This window comes from Myotis daubentonii, chromosome 16 (genome assembly GCF_963259705.1).
Source record: "Myotis daubentonii chromosome 16, mMyoDau2.1, whole genome shotgun sequence".
Lineage (NCBI taxonomy): Eukaryota > Metazoa > Chordata > Mammalia > Chiroptera > Vespertilionidae > Myotis > Myotis daubentonii.
The window spans coordinates 8195987-8212967 of NC_081855.1; the positions used below are offsets into that span (position 1 = coordinate 8195987).

The following is a 16981-nucleotide window of genomic DNA, read 5'->3' on the forward strand; positions in this document are numbered from 1 at the left end:
CACTGCATTAAATTGTGACAAACTTAAAAAATGTCATTAAAAAAAGTCACCTTTAGTACTTAAATAAATTCATTAATTATTTGATGGCATCAATTTCCAAGTTAAAAAATAAATGTTGCTTCATTCGATACTTTTCAAAAAGGACATCTGGGTGGTTCTCTATAGCTGGATATATATATATATATATCTGTGTATATATATATATATATATATATATATATATATATATATATATATCCTGTATAATAATAGAGAAACATGGTAATTAACCATAACTTCGCTACCCTTCCCATTGGCTAATCAGTGAGATACGCAAATTAACTGCCAGCCAAGATGGCAGCCGGCAGCCAGGCAGCTGAAGTGAACATGACGCTTGCTTGCTCCAGTGATGGAGGAAGCCAGCATTCCCTGCCTGCCGCACCTCAGCTCTGAGCTCCGGATGAAACAATGTTGCAATTATAGAACCTAAACAAACCCCAGAAACCTGCTTTCAACCAGCGAGGCCTCAGAGCTTAGAGCGGCCAGTGATGGCAACAGAGTTTCAATTATAGAATCTGAACAAATCCAGGTACCTGCTTTCAGCCGGCAAAGGCCTTGGAGCTGGAGCAAAGAGCTGGAGCAGGCTCTCAGCTCCAGTTACCCCTATAGAAGGAAAATAAATCCCAGAATAAAAAGAAAAAAAAGAGAGGCTGGGAGCTTCAGTTGCCCACCAGCCTGAAAACAGCCCTCAGCCCCTCACCCAGACTAGCCAGGCACCCCAGTGGGGACCCCCACCCTGACGGGGGTGTGACCAGCTGCAAATAGCCATCATCCCCTCATCCAGGCTGGCCAGGCACCCAAGCAGGACCCTCACCCTGATCCGGGACAATCTTCAGGGCAAACCAGCCAGCCCCCACGCGTGCACCAGGCCTCTATCCTATATAGTAAAAGGGGAATATGCAAACTGACCCTAACAGCAGGACTGGGAATGACTGGTCACTATGACACACACTGACCACCAGGGGGCAGACGCTCGATGCAGGAGCTGCCCTCTGGTGGTCAGGGCGCTCTCACATGGAAGTAGCTCTGTTCAGCCACAAGCCAGGCTGAAGGTTACAGTACAGCAGTGGTGGTGGGAGCCTCTCCTGCCTCCTCAGCAGCACTAAGGATGTCAGACTGCAGCTTAGGTCTACACCCTGCTGGCAAGTGGGCATCCCCCGAGGGCTGTCGGCCTGCCAGAGGGATGTCTGATTGCCATCTTAGGCCCAATCCCCTGGGGAGCGGGCCTAAGCCAGCAGGTGGTCATCCCCTGAGGGGTCCCAGACTCTGCAAGTGGGTACAGGCCGGACTGCGGGACCCCCCTCGCCCCCAAGTGCACAAACTTTTGTGCACCTGGCCTCTAGTGTGTGTGTGTATATATATATGTATATGTATATATATATATGCATAATTGCCCTATTGTTTCTAAAAATTTTTCAAATCTGGCTTTCCTATTTGAGAAAAGGCCTGCCGCGCTCTCTCACAACCCCCCTATGAAGGATAAAACTTAGACTTTGCTTTAATCATCAGAACTACCAGAAAAAAATTTTTTCTTGAGGTTGCTGTTTAATTCCATTTTCACCCAATAAAAAGTACAGAAACACTGTCTTTATTTGATGGTGTCCATAAATATTACACTCCATGGGTAGCAAAAATATTTTTTTATTTACAATTTACAGTTTCACAAGTGAAAATCGTACATTTTTACACATAACAATTTTGTTTTGTTAAATTTGCACACATCTGTATAACTTTCACACAACAAGCACCGGAAACTGTGCAGGCAGTAGGCTATGCAAATACTAAAATGTATTTATAAACCAAATGATAGCTGAAGGCCCTGCCTCAGCTAGGCAATTTATACAGATAGTTCTATATACACATAAAAAAAAAATCTTCATCTAGATCCAAACAGCAGCTTTTTTAAAAAAGGAAAACATACTTTTCTCATTTTATTTAAACTGACTCAACTATATCATCTTCCGTTTTAATTTAATGGACCTGGCGCAGGGGTCACCTGTACCCTCCGGAACCTAAGAAGGGGAGGGGCTTGCTCAGGTAACGTGACTGGGCAGTTCCCATCTTTGCCTGGAGAGGAAGGGAACTGATGTTGAGAGCCACAGACAGGCCAGGCACTTGCTGATGGCCTCCCACTAGGTGCCCACACCACCCTCCTACGAGTAAAACCCATGTCTCGGGAGCAGCTCTGAGATGTTGCTATGCTGTCCTCTGTACAAGCTGGTGGGGTATCAATTTGTTCTTCCTTAACATTGGTACTTTCACAGGGTTCCTGCAATTCATTTCTGACAATGTTCAACATAATATTCAGAGGGTTTTCAACTGGCATCTTGCTGGGAGATGATGTACAATCAAATGAAGATGTATTTTGATCATCTTCATAACATGATGGATGACAAATCTTTCCATCCACTCTGATGGCATTCTTTAAATGCCACTCCTCCTCTTCGTCATCCCAGTATTGTTCAAATTGGTCTTGACAGATTTCACAACTCTCCACTGCTCCAGCTGGCCCTGCCGGTACACTTTGGGACTGCTTTTCCTTAGCAGCTTGCTGAGTATTGAGCACAACTTCTTCATGCGCCTTTTCAAGAAACTGGCTCTTTGCCCGTTCTTCCAAATCAGCTATTTCCTCAAACTCTATCCAGTCTGTTGAACTGTAGTACCAACGTCTATGAGTAACTTTTCTGCTAACGTCTTTTTTAGTTCTATTTTGCCGATAATGCCAGTCCAAGTGATCTGCATATACATCTGCCTGTGACGTTGTAAACCTCATTCCACAAGAGTAACACTGAATACCAGTGTGCAGTTGATTTATAACACTATCATAACGTTGTTTTAACTCTTCCATTGTAAAATTGGTAAGATCGGGAACATCTCGATCTTCATTTTGACCTTCCTTCTCTTCAGTGGGAGGCTGAGCAGCAACTTCATTTACTTGTGCTGTAGCTGAATCAGGCTGGGACAATTTGAGAATTCCTGTTCTTAGCAGTTTTGAAAATAATTCATTGGCATCCGCCTGACTGAGGTGATGATCAGGATATGCCTTAGGAAGGGCTCCGGAAGGATTCTGAACAAATGCTCCAGGATTTTTTGGATGAACTGGTAAAAATTGTTGTCCCTGGCCAAACGGTACTGGCTGAGCAACACCAGTGAGAACCTGTTGAGACACCTGCATGTTTCCCGCTGTTATCTGAGCAGGTAAACTGCCAAAGTTTCCACATTGAGGACTTTGAAGATTCTTTTCATCAAAAGAGTGTCCAGAAGCTCTGCTAAGGGGATTTGAGAAACTCTGGTTTCCAGGGCCACGCAGTCCATTAAAATTGGGTCCTTGAGGTGAATCAAATATTTGTTCGTGTCTTGGGAATTGCAGTCCTTGGGATGGGGCATTAAAAGCATTGCCAGGTGGCTCACTATATGGACCAGTCTGACGGAACGAAACGGATTCAAGCCTTTGTGAAGGATGATTGTCAAATCGTGTGCCTTGAAGACCAAGGGGAACACCAAACCTTGATGCTTGCTGGTGTTGTGGACCATCAAGTCTTTGAGGAACACCATCAAATCTTGGTTGAACCTGCTGTCCAGGTGGTCCATCAAATCTCTGTGAGCCTGGCTGACCAGTTCTTTCAAATCTAGGACCTAGTTGGCCATGTAATCCATCAAATCTTGGTAAGAGTGATGGCTGACCTGGCTGCCCATCAAACCTGAAAGCATGCCAACCTTCCAATCTTGGACCACCTTGACCCAGAGGCCCTTCAAGTCTCAGTCCACCTCCTGGTACAGGACCGTCAAACCTCATTCCACCTCCTTGTCGGACTAAAGGTCCCTCAAACCTGATCCCAAACCCTGGTTGACCATGTGGACCCTGAAACCTAAGGTTTCCACCAAGTTGATTATGTTGTCCTTCAAACCTCAGGCCAGCGACTGACTGGCCATGGGGGCCCTCAAACCTTATTCCAACTCCGTGCTGTAGCAAAGGGCCCTCAAATCTGATCCCACCTTCTGGCTGACCATGAGGTCCATCAAACCTAATTGCAGGTCCTGATGGACCACGACCCCCCTCAAATCTATGTCCACGTATAGGCTGACCTCCGGGATTATCAAATCTAAGTCCACCCACAGGCTGACCATGAGGTCCCTCAAACCTCAGACCAGGGGAACCTTCCAACCGAAAACCACCTCTGCCTGCTTGACCAACTGGCCCTTCAAACCTCAGAGGTGTCCCTTCTGGTCCCGGAGGACCTTCAAATCTCAAAGGACCACCGGCCCCCATTTGTCCAGGTGACCCATCCAATCGAAGAAAACCTGGTGCAGAAGGTCCATCAATCCTAGGGCTTAATTTATTAGGTCCTTCAAAAATCATCTTGGTCGGGCCATCTCTTGTTACCGATGGCCTACTAGGTTCATCAAATAACGGTCTGTCTTCAGCTAACACTGTAAGGCGCTGATTTGTATCTAGGCCGGCGAGTCGTGATGCTGAGGTATCTACAAATGGTTCACCTGCATCTTCACATCTAGGTCGCTTAAGTGGAAAACGATCATTGAATGGTGACCTCTGCTCTTCTCGTACACCTTTTTGATACTGAAATAGCTGTCGAATTTGAGGCGCAACAACAAGGTACTCATCCTGTGTAATTTCACCAGATGCTAAATGTTCACTCGTCTTTTGAAGTAATTCTCTTTTGCTTGCGAGAGTTAACTCTGTGAAAACCTGAAGATTGGCATCTACGCTTAATCGATGCTGTTGCTTTGGGGCTCGAGGTGACACAACCCCTTTAGCGCTCGACCAGCTTTCCCTCCGCCTTAGATGAGGAGATTTACTATGGTCCTCACCTTGTTGTAAGCTTTTATTTTCTTGTGGTCGTTCGTCTTCAGTCTTCTTTATTCGCTTTGGATCTCGAACATCTTGTTCAGCACTTCTCTTAGCATTTCTTTCTTCCCTGGAAGGTGGCACAAAGTCTTCCATATGTGACTGCTTACATCCAGAGTGGCACATCTTTCCAGCTGAAGGCTCTTCAGGCGATTTATTTAGAAATGTAGAAGTCACATGGATGCTAGATGTATTCTGATTGGGGGGTAGAGGTTGAACAGGCCAAGCAGGATCTAATGAATTGACTCTGACATCCAGGGCACGAAGAATCTTCAATGGGAATATCTCATTCCATGTCGAACGTAATTTAAATAGACTTTTTCTGGTATTTTTATCCACCTTTTCAAACACACGAATAAATGTTGCAACTAGATTTGTAGTAAAGGCGGTGAGATACTCTCGGCCAACGTTTTTCACGATAGAATCCATAAGGTACATAACGGGAAGCTTCTCTGAGGAAGGAGCCTTGGCGGTTTGGGCCTCGATGAGAGAGACGATATCCTTGGCGAAGTGCAGGTTCTCCTGGGCTAGAATGGTCAGCATATTGATGTGCAGTTTGCTATTGACGGTCAGGTCTTCGAGGGATGACTGATAATCCCGACAGGCGTCCTCCCGGGCCCTCAAGGGACCGGCCTCGGCCAGGGTGGGCTCTGACATTGTGCCGTGGCCGCAGCTGCAGCCGCTCTTGACACCCCGTGTCACTGCCGACCGCGCTTCCTCTCCCCACTCCGGCCTCACCACGTGCTGACTGACCGCGGAGGGGTATTGGGGGACGACACGGGGGGAACCCCAGGTACTCAAGGCTGCCTTCGCACAGTGATCTCCACACACTTTCAGCCACCTCAGGAGCCTCTTTCTCCACAGGAACAAAAGGGTGCCGGTGCAGGTGGCTGCAGCTCCTAGGGGAATCCTGTTTGGGCGCCCTCTGTTTGGGTCCTGCCCGAACAGGTCCAGGGGTTCCCAAAGGTGTGGACGGAGTCGGCGAAGAAGGAAGGACACAGACAGCAGCGTTCAGTTGATCATCAGAGCCAGGTTCTCTAGCCAGGATCTCCAGCCACGTTCTGTCTTTTATTGCCTTCTTAACATCTGCATTTATACCAGTTGATTTTAATCCTCTCAATTTCTATTGCAAAGATTAGGGCGTTTCTTTTCTCCATTCCAGGAAGTAAAGATTATGTAGCTTAAGCGTGATTGGTCGTAGTTAAAGTGATTAACTACCCGCCTGGCGCTTAGTTAAGGGGTTTTATCCCCTCCCTAGCTTCAGGGGTAAATCCCTACCTGGGGAAACAACCTATCTCGGAGAGGTGACCTCAGTTAAAACACATAGCGCCAAGAAGGGGAGCCAATGTATTAAGAACAGTATGGCATATACATATACGCCAAGTCCCTTGAAAGATACACTGGGCAGATGTTTCTTCCCTGCAGCGACTGTGTCAAGCAGCAAGGACGGACCAGCTTCTGGCATTCAACCACTGAGCCAAGCCAGAGAGGGCTGACAGACACCCTTTATGTTATTTTATTTTACTTTATTTTATTAATTTTTATATATATTTTTTCCTTTGTGTGAAGAAATATGAATGAACTGTACATAAACATGTCAAAGCAAACTAGTTCACTGTCACAACTTTAAATGTCTCAGGAGCACAGCAAATGCTAAACACACTAACATCGTGTTGCTACTTCAATAGCTGGGGAGTGGCGAGCGCTGGCCTATGGCTTAGGATCTGTGTCCATGCTTGTTTCCTGAACCTCCTCCACCTCTGAGAGCTGTCCCCTGCCTTCAGTATGCAAATTAGCTGCCATCTTGTTGCTGCAGGTTTCGGGTCAACACTGGGGTGCCTGGCCAGTCTGGGTGAGGGGATGATAGCTGCTTTTAGGCTGGCGGGCAACTGAGGCTCCCAACCTCCCTTTTTTTCTTTTTTCTTTTCATTCTGGGATTTATTTCCCTTCTATGGCTGTCACTGGAGCTGAGATCCATCTTTAGCTCTGAGGCTGGGCTCCAGCTCTGAGACCTCGGCTGCAGAAAGCAGGTATCCAGGTTTGTTTGGGTTCTATAATTGTAACACTCTTGCAATCCTGCTGGCTGAAGCCCAGCTGGCTGAAATCGGGTTTCTGAGGCAGGTTTCCCTTCTATAATTGCAACATAGTTGCTTAGAGTTGCAGCTCAGAGCCCAACAGCGGCAGGCGGGGAACGTTGGTTTCCCCTGTCACTGTAGCAAGCAAGCCTCCTGTTCGCATCAGCTGCCTGGCTGCCGGCCACCATCTTGGTTGGCAGTTAATTTGCATATCTCCCTGATTAGCCAATGGGAAGGGTAGCGAAGTTACGGCTAATTACCATGTTTCTCTTTTATTAGATAGGACTAGTGGCCCAGTGCACGAAATTCATGCACGGGGGGGAAGGGGGAGTTCCCTCAGCCCAGCCTGCACCCTCTCTAATCAGGGAACCCTTGGGGGATGTCCGACTGCTGGTTTAGGCCCGATCCCTGGGATCCCCCTAACTGGCAGCCGGACATCCCTCTTGCAATCTGGGACCACTGGCTCCTAACTGCTCACCTGCCTGCCGACCTGTTCTCCCTAACTGTTTGCCCTGCTGGCCTGACCCCCCTAACTGCTCTCCCCTGCCAGCCTGATTGTCCTAACTGCTCTCCCCTGCCAGCTTGATCCCCAAACTGCTCTCCCCTGCCAGCCTGATCGCCCCTAACCGCCTCTGCCTCGGCCCGCCACCATGGCTTTGTCCAAAAGGACATCCAGAAAGTTGCCTGGAAGTTGTTTGGTCTAATTAGCACATTACCCTTTTATTAGTATAGATTGATTTCAGAGAGGGAGGGAGATAGAAACATCAATGATGAGAGAGAATCATTGACTGACTGCCTCCTGCACGCCCCACACTGGGGATCAAACCCATAACCCAGGCATGTGCCCTGACCAGGAATTGAACTCTGGGGCCCTTCAGCCCTCAGGCAGAGGCTCTATCCATTGAGCAACACTGGCTATGGATACACTTTCCCTTTCCACTGGGACGTGTTCTGATTGCTGGAGCTGAAACACTGAAGCTGCCTCACTGGGGCAAAGTGGGGTGCAGTGGGTTGGAGTAGGTGAAGCCCCCTGAAAGCTGGAGAGGGGCCTTTTTTAACAGCCGGACTGTCTCATGGCTGTGCTGCCTCGCAGTTGTATGGCCACACTGTTGGGCTGTGCTACTGTCAGTGAGAGTTTACACAACTGAACTGTCTGCACAGATAGCTTCCTCCTCACCACACCCCCAAGCTGGGGGTTCCTCTTAGGGTTGAAGTGATACCGACCACCCTTGGTTGGTAGCCCAATCGGCCACTTTGGAAAGAGAAGTGGGGAATCCTGATTTTACGTGAATGCTCCAATTTCTTAAGTTGGCAACTAATGCGAACTTCAGATGTTTGGGCCAAACCAGAGAGGTGGTCCAGTCTGGTGTCCAGGCCACTGGGCGGCACTGGGTTCAGCCCAGTTGTAAAGGGCCCCTAGGCGTCTGGGCAGGTGAAGGGGTTGGGGGTACGCTTCGGTAATTCCAATGTCACCCCACTGGATTTTGGGGGTTTTTTCCCCACTGATGACAATTTACTATAATCTGTTGGCAGCATAGATAGATATTAGTTACCAGAACTATGTCTCCATAGAAGTGGACAGTATGTAGCCATTCTATTGGGAACTGTGTGCACTTAAGCATCAGCATGATCTTTCAATTTATTTTTTGCGGTTGTTAATGAAAATAAGCTTTATTACATCAAGTAATAAATACATACAAAGATGCAAACAGTATTAGTCACTGTCTTCCACATGTTTGGATCCACTGATGGGAAAGGTGGAACTGAAATGTACATACATCCTTAGGGGAAATTTCAAGGGTCCTTGTCAGGCGAGGTTCTATAAATTGCTCTTCCTTCTGTATTTATAACTTGTGCATTTTAAAGATTGACTTCAAAGTACTAATAGTCATGCAAATGCTTAAGGAAAAAAAAAAAACAGAACAGTTACATTGAAAAGAATTTAGACTGTGTGGTGAATGGGCACTGGCTACTACAGTGCTGCCTCAGGACTCACTGAAACAAACCCTCAGAGTTGGATCAGCTCAGAAGAGAAACATAAAGAACCATGTGAGTAACAGAAATGTATCCAGAAAAGAAACACGTATCTGGGAGGCCAACTGCAGCTTGCTGTGATAGGTAACTGACATGCATCCTGTAAATCAATGCTTTAAAAAAACACACAAAATGCCCTGGGTAGTTCCGAACTAACGCTTAAATCTAATAACTGCAAAAATCTCTTCTCCATCTCAGCGATGGGAGGTTCAGAGCCTGATGAACCACGGGAGGGGCACGGGGAGGAGAAACCAAGCTGTTACCATTTTGAAACCAAGTTTCATCTGAAGGGGATGCAAGCATGAGCTGTCACTTCTTGGAAGAAGAAGGAAAGCCTTTCACGCGGACTTAGGGGCTAGGACCTGGTGTTCCACGCCATCTTGGCCAAGCACTCCCGAACCAGCCATGTCGTGTGGATGATGCCTCGTTTCAGTCTCTCCATCGCGTTCTCGCTGCCCGCGTACGTGAGTCAGATCTCCTTCCCTAGTTCTTCGATGATGACCAGCAGCTCAGCATATTTGCTCTGGGGCGCCTGGCTGTTCTCTGTTCCCTGCATGTTAGAGATGTTGGTCCTAGTCACTCAGCAGCTGGCGGTACTGGGAAGACGTTGCCATGCTGGTGGAAGGCGGGTGAATGCTCCCAGAGGCCTTGATGGAGGTGGCGGGCATGTGCATGGTCAAGTTTGGTTTGTAAGACATCCCCTCCTCTACCCCCTGCCTCCCGAAGTGGGGCGCAGGCCCCATGAAACAGCACCGGAAGCGGTGAAAGTGAGGCCAGGCGGTGGCGAGGTGGGCCTGGGGTCTGTGTCCCTGTCTGTGTGCCTGCCCAGCTCCCGCACACTTTTTGTTGTTGACAGCTCGAGCGCACTGGCAAATATGGCTGTCCCCTCACCCTGACACTGCCGCAGTATCATGATCTTTCAGTTTCTTGATGTTCTGCCTGTGCTGCTCAATGTCTTTCTGCAGACACTCAAATCTCCTTTTTATGATGAGGGATCTCTTCTTCATATTGTTTCTTCAAGGCTGCCAGCTGTTCTTTAATCTGCTCTGGGAAGTATCCTTCCTCTTCAGCCTTCTTTTTTTTTTTTTTGTGAAGGTCCCAATGGCTTCCCTGATTGCGCCTGCATTGGAGCTGAAATTATCTGACCATTGCAGCCAAAGCCTCTGGCTTACATGGCCCTCACACCCCACACTTGGAGCCGCAGATGTGCCACCGACGGAGAGACTGCCCTGGTTGTCAGTGCCGCGCAGTTCCGGACTACCCCACTTAGTTTTAAATGCAAACCTGCCTTGGACAGGCCTTGAAGGTCTTTTTTCCATGGCGATCACGGTATAGTAGGCCAGCCAGCACCCACAGCCCCAGGGGTCCAGGGGTGCCGGCTGGCCTGCGCCGGGGCTCTCTCTGCCTCCAATCCACAATGCAATCACCGATCACCGGCCGCCTTTGCCTGCCCCCACCTCTTGCCTGCCGCCTGGGTTTCAGATCCCTTTCACCTCCCAGCATTGTGGCTACATATGCAAATTACCCACCATCTTTGTTGGCGGTTAAACGCCATCATGGCTGGCAGTTAATTTGCATATTGCCCTGATTAGCCAATGGGAAGGGTAGTGAAGTTACAGTTAATTAAGATGTTTCTCTATTATTAGATAGGATGAGAAATATATATTGAGTGCCTACCACATGCCAACTCTTTATGTTAAGCACTTTATTATTATATTTTATCCTTGCAACTCATTTTTTCATAACATTATTTTTATTGTTTTATTGCTTAAAGTATTACAAAGGGTACTACATATGTGTCCTTTTTTTTGCCCCCGCCCTTGACAATCCCCTGGCCTCTCCTACACCCCAGTGTCTTATGTCCATTGGTTATGCTTATATGCATGCATACAAGTCCTTCGGTGGATCTCTTACCCCCCTCCCTCCTGCCCCCGAACCCTCCCTGGCCTTCCCCCTGCACTTTGACAATCAGATTGAGGCAGCTCTGCCTCTGTATCCATTATTGTTCATAAGTTTATAATGGTCTTTATTATCCATGAATGAGTGAGATCATTTTTCCCGTGAAAAGAACAAGTCGTAAAGAACTCAGCTAACGTGCCTGAGGTTTTAATGCAAGTGGCAGTGCCATACTTATCACTAAATTTTTTCTTTGTCAATCCTCACCCAAGGGTATGTTTCCCTGGCCCAGACCAAGGCCAAGGATCTAGCCTGCAACTGAGGCAGTTAGCTTGACTGGAGTCAAACCCAACACCTTTCAGTCCACTGGTTCACAACTCTCACAGGCAAACAGCTCTATCTCTTTCTCTCACTCACAGGCTGCTCTAATTTAATTGAAAACATCCAGAATTTTCTTCTGGTCACTATTAAAAATAATCTTATTAAACTCACTGAAGTCACATGTCCACATACAACCATCATCACTGTGGTCTAGACAGTTAGATATGCTGATACCTTCACTCTGGGGCCCTGAATAACAACCCCCAGAAACAGCTGGATTTGGAAATTGGCAGATGTTAGAAAAGGGAAAATGGAAGTCATGTCCACCACAGGCCACTGTCAAATAAATACTTGACTTCTGGTTTTCATTGTGAAGTCCTAACTTCCATCCTTATAAGAGAAAAAAAAAAAAGAGAGAGAATAACAATCTGAAAAGCAGGAGCTCTTGTTGAATCCATCTGAAATTAACTATGACTATGAAATTAACCTTTGCTGCTGCAAACCACGGAGATTTAGGGCTCTGTTAGAACAACACAACCTAGCCCAGCCGTGGGCAAACTACGGCCCGCGGGCCGGATCTGGCCCATCCGGCTGTTCTATCCGGCCCATGGATCCGAAAGAGCGTAGGGTTCTCTTGCTCTCCCCTCCACTCCTTCACCAGCAGCAGTGTTAACATGGCAACGTCGGGAAACACAGCCGCAGCTCCTTCTTCTGAGTGGGCAGATTTAGATCCGCCCATTCAGTAGAAGGAACAACCTCTCAATCTTCCAGTGGCTCCTTGTAATTCCCGCGGACGCGTCTCCGGACATCACCCTGGGAATGCGTAGACACGTTATCGTGGTGATGTAGGGAGACACGCCCCTGGAGAGCACAGTATCAGAGCCTTTCTGAGGTAAGATTAAGAGCTCTACTCAAACACAATTTTTTTCCTGTTCTCACATTCTGTACATCACAATGACTTGTTAATAAAACAACAAAGACTTTCAGCTGTAAAAATGCTTGCTACAGGGCATTTGTGTTAACATGCACCACTGCACATTAGCATCAACGCAAACATGATGGAAACCTATGTACCCTGCATTAACCCTAACTGCGCTGCATTGCAGTACTGCACCACACTGCCATGGCAGCATGGCTAGTGTGAACAAACCCTAATTCAGTGGGTTGAACAAAAAGATTGTATAGAAATGTGATGAACTAAAGATTTTATTACAAAATCGCTTAATTTCAGGGTTTCAGAAGCAATTGGACAAATGAAAAACTGAAAATCAAATGTTCATATCTAATACTTGGATGAAACCCTTTCCTGGTAATGACAGCCTGAAGTCTTGTACTTATGGACATCACCAGATGCTGGGTTTTCTCCTTTGTAATGCTCTGCCAGGCTGTCACAGTAGGGGTATATATATAAATATCCTGCCATTTCCAGCTTTTAATAAGAAAAACTGTTGCAATGGGCATTTAAAAGTGGCACCTGGTTGTTTTTATAGAGTCCAGTGGATGCAATCTGACATTATAATGGGCTCTTTCACACTATGTGCACTGCGGCTGTTTTTTGTCAGTAACGGAAGTGCTAGTGGTAACTACTGGTTACCCATGTTTTGCACTGCCCTAGCACCTCCCATACAAGTGTGTCTGGAAGACACAGCAATGTGCAGCTATGTGTGTTATCATAAACAAAGGGCCTGTGTGAAAGATACACAGGTTTCCTATGGAGGAAAGGGGTTGTTCTCTATGGTCAGGGTGTGCCTCTGTCCCAGGTATGAACTTTTTCAGATGATTTTGTTATATATATATATTTTTTAGAAGACCAAAAATGTTATAGTAGAACAAATTTAATCACTTGTTTTTATACTTTACTGTCTTATTTTAGTAAAGAATTTAATAAGAAAACGGTACTGTTGGTTTTAGCCCAATATTAAACATGAATGGACCAAAGAAAAGGAAAGTGGACAGTGAATGCCGAGTGTTTAAGAGGGAGTGGACAACAAAATATTTTTTCACAGAAGTCCAATCAATGCCGGTATGTCTGAAATGCCAGGAAACACTTGCAGTCTTCAAAGAGTACAATCTCAGCCGTCACTTTGCCACAAAGCATGGCAACTATGCTAGCAAGCAGTGACCTCAAGAACGGAAGGCTACTGCACAGAGGTTGATGGCTAAATTACAGGCTTAGCAAAATGTCTTTCACAGACAAACTGCAATTCAAGAGACAACTACCAAAGCAAGTTTTATGCTATCATTCAAATTAGCAAAAGCTAGCAAAGCTCTCTCTGAAGGCGAGTTTTTGAAAGAATGTATGATAGAGACAGCAGGTCTCTTGTGTCCAGAGAGCAAAGGCAAGTTTGAAAAACTCAGCTTATCGCGTAGGACAGTGACTCATCGAGTGGAACTGATTGATGAAGACTTGGCCAGCAAGTTAAATAGTAAGGCAGAGTGCTTTAAGTTTTATTCACTAGCATTGGATGAAAGTAATGATGTAAAGGACACTGCTCAGCTCTTAATTTTTATCCGAGGGATTAGTGACAATTTTGAAATTACGGAGGAGTTTTTAGCCATGGAGCCACTGAAAGGAAAAACACGGGGAGAGGACTTGTATGACTGGTGTCTACTGTCATCGAGAAAATGAAGCTACCATGGAGTAAACTTGCTAATGTCACGACAGATGGATCTCCAAATTTAACTGGAAAAAATGTTGGACTGCTAAAAAGAATTCAGATAAAGTGAAAGAGGAGAACCCTAACCAAGATGTTATTTTTCTTCACTGTATTATTCACCAGGAATCATTGTGCAAGTCTATATTACAACTTAATCATGTTGTTAATCCAGTCGTAAAGCTTGTTAATTTCATTCGAGCAAAGGGACTTCAGCACCATCAGTTTATTAAGTTTCTGGAGGAAATTGATGCGGATCACCACGACTTATTTTACCACTATCGTGTCCGCTGGTTGAGTGTGGGCAAAGTTTTCCAACGAGTGTGGGAGCTCAAAGAAGAGATTGGTGCATTTTTGAAATTAAAGGGGAAGTCTGACGAATTTACTGAGCTGAGTGACAAGAATTGGCTGTGTGACTTTGCATTTGCTATAGATATATTTTCACATTTGAATGAGCTAAATGTGAAGCTACAGGGAAAAGATCAGTATGTACATGGCATATACACTAATGTGAAAGCCTTTCAATCGAAGCTGATTTTCTTTTCCAGACAAATTTCAGACAAAGTCTTCACTCATTTTGCCACACTAGCCACACAGAAGGAGACCATCCAAAACGTGAAGAAATACAGCAAATCACTGGATGACCTGAATGCAGAATTCTGTCGTTGGTTTTCTGATGTTGAAAAAATTGACCAGTCACTTCAACTGGTGGCCTGTCCTTTGTCACAAAACCCTGAAACAGCACCAGAAGAGGTGCAACTGGAACTCATCGATCTTCAGTCTGACTTTGTCCTAAAGGAGAAATTCAGCTCTCTTGAACTAAGAGACTTTTATGTTTCACTTAATGAAGCCACTTTTCCAAACATCCGGAGGATGGCACAGAAGACACTGGTGCAGTTTGGGTCAACCTATGTTTGTGAGCAGACATTTAGCATCATGAACATCAACAAAGCCCCTCACAGATCCAGCTTAACTGACGACCACCTCAGGTCTATCCTGAGAATAGCCACAACAAAACTAACTCCAGACTGATGCATTAGATAAAAAAGGAGACCAACAACACTGTTCCCACTGAAGTTGATGTTTTAAAGACCAAAAACCTTTCAACCCAGTCTACATTGCCATCTATAACTACGTCCCGGGCATAATTTAGAAGTTGCACCAAAGAAAATGTTTAATTTACTGTTTACACATTTTGTTCTTTTCTATTTGTTTTAGTTTTAAATTATTTTATTATATTTAAGTTTAATTTGAAAGGCTTTTATACCTTTCCTTTGTTAGGCAATTTTATTTGCCTTTGCCATCTTCAATATAAGGTATGTTATTGTGCTATGATTCCTCCATTTTTTGAAGTTTCAAATTATAATAATTAGTGTTTACATTCTTCTTCTTAAAATGTTTGAACTGAATAAAACTATTGAAATAAAAATAAAAAGACCGTACCCTTTTATGTAATGATGTTTACTTTGAATTTATATTAGTTCACACAAACACTCCATCCATGCTTTTGTTCCGGCCCTCCGGTCCAGTTTAAGAACCCATTGTGGCCCTCGAGTCAAAAAGTTTGCCCACCCCTGGGCGGGAGCATTCCTCTTCCCAGGTGGAAAACAAGTTCATGGGCACCTGTGTGTTGAATGCAGCAGGCATGCTGTCCAAGCCAGCGGCCGCCGAGGTGGTGGTCTGATTTCTATCCTGTGTTGGGAGAGGGGTACATGCCATCAGAGGCAGCTCATAAACTGCCAGGTGGGCTGGGGGCTCCAGCTCAGACTGAGTCCCAAGCACTCAGTGATTGGTGGCAAGAGGTGGGACAGGAGTGATCTCAGGACGAGATGCTAAACTGGCAGCCTTGCAAACTCAGAGACCTAAAGTAACCACAAAGGATGGTCTGAAATTAAAGTGTGGTGGTTTGGTTTTGTTTTTTAAGTAAAAGCAGCTTATGGTGGGTACGAGTGTCCTAGGCCAGTGGTCGGCAAACTGCGGCTCGCAAGCCACACGCGGCTCTTTGGCACCTTGAGTGTGGCTCTCCCTAAGTCTTAGGAGTACCCTAATTAAGTTAATAACAATGTACCTACCTATATAGTTTAAGTTTAAAAAATTTGGCTCTCAAAAGAAATTTAAATCATTGTACTGTTGATATTTGGCTGTTGACTAATGAGTTTGCCGACCACAGTCCTAGGCTGTCATCTTCCCTGAAATAAAGTCAATCTTTATCTTAACTGAGCCTGTCTATTGTCTTTTTGCATCTATGACAACATATTTTTGGAATGTCAAAGAAATTTTCCTTTTTTTTAAATTAAATCTTTATTGTTCAGATTATTACATTTGTTCCTCTTTTTTCCCCCGCCATAACTCCCCTCCTCCCAGTTCCTGCCCCACCCTCCGCCCTCACTCCCCACCCACTGTCCTCATCCATAGGTGCACGATTTTTGTCCAGTCTCTTCCCGCATCTCCCACACCCCTTTCCCCCCCAAGAATAGTCAGTCCATTCCCTTTCTATGTCCCTGATTCTATTATAATCACCAGTTCATTCTGTTCATCAGATTATTTATTCACTTGATTCTTAGATTCACTTGTTCATAGATGCATATTTGTTGTTCATAATTTGTATCTTTACCTTTTTCTTCTGCTTCCTCTTCTTAAAGGATACCTTTCAGCACTTCATATAATCCTGGTTTGGTGGTGATGAACTCCTTTAGCTTTTCCTTATCTGTGAAGCTCTTTATCTGACCTTCAATTCTGAATGATAGCTTTGCTGGATAAAGTAATCTTGGTTGTAGGTTCTTGGTATTCATCACTTTGAATATTTCTTGCCACTCCCTTCTGGCCTGCAAAGTTTCTGTTGAGAAATCAGCTGACAGTCATATGGGTATTCCCTTGTAGGTAACTGAGTTTCTTTCTCTTGCTGTTTTTAAGATTCTCTCTTTATCTTTTGCTCTTGGCATTTTAATTATGATGTGTCTTGGTGTGGTCCTCTTTGGATTCCTTTTGTTTGGGGTTCTCTGCGCTTCTTGGACCTGTAAGTCCATTTCTTTCACCAGGTGGGGTAAGTTTTCTGTCATTACTTCTTCAAATAGGTTTTCAATATCTTGCTCTCT

The 16981-nt window shown here is 45.4% G+C and overlaps 1 protein-coding gene across 1 annotated transcript; it reads right to left on the reverse strand.

Annotated features, from left to right (window-relative positions):
- Window positions 1-1974: 1974 nt before the first annotated feature.
- Window positions 1975-5563, reverse strand: LOC132219371 (pre-mRNA cleavage complex 2 protein Pcf11-like). Its single transcript, XM_059671727.1, has 2 exons — window positions 2224-5563; window positions 1975-2012 (listed from the first exon to the last, which is right to left on the reverse strand). Exons 1-2 carry the CDS (start codon window positions 5561-5563, stop codon window positions 1975-1977), a joined length of 3378 nt encoding a protein of 1125 aa, XP_059527710.1.
- Window positions 5564-16981: the final 11418 nt, after the last annotated feature.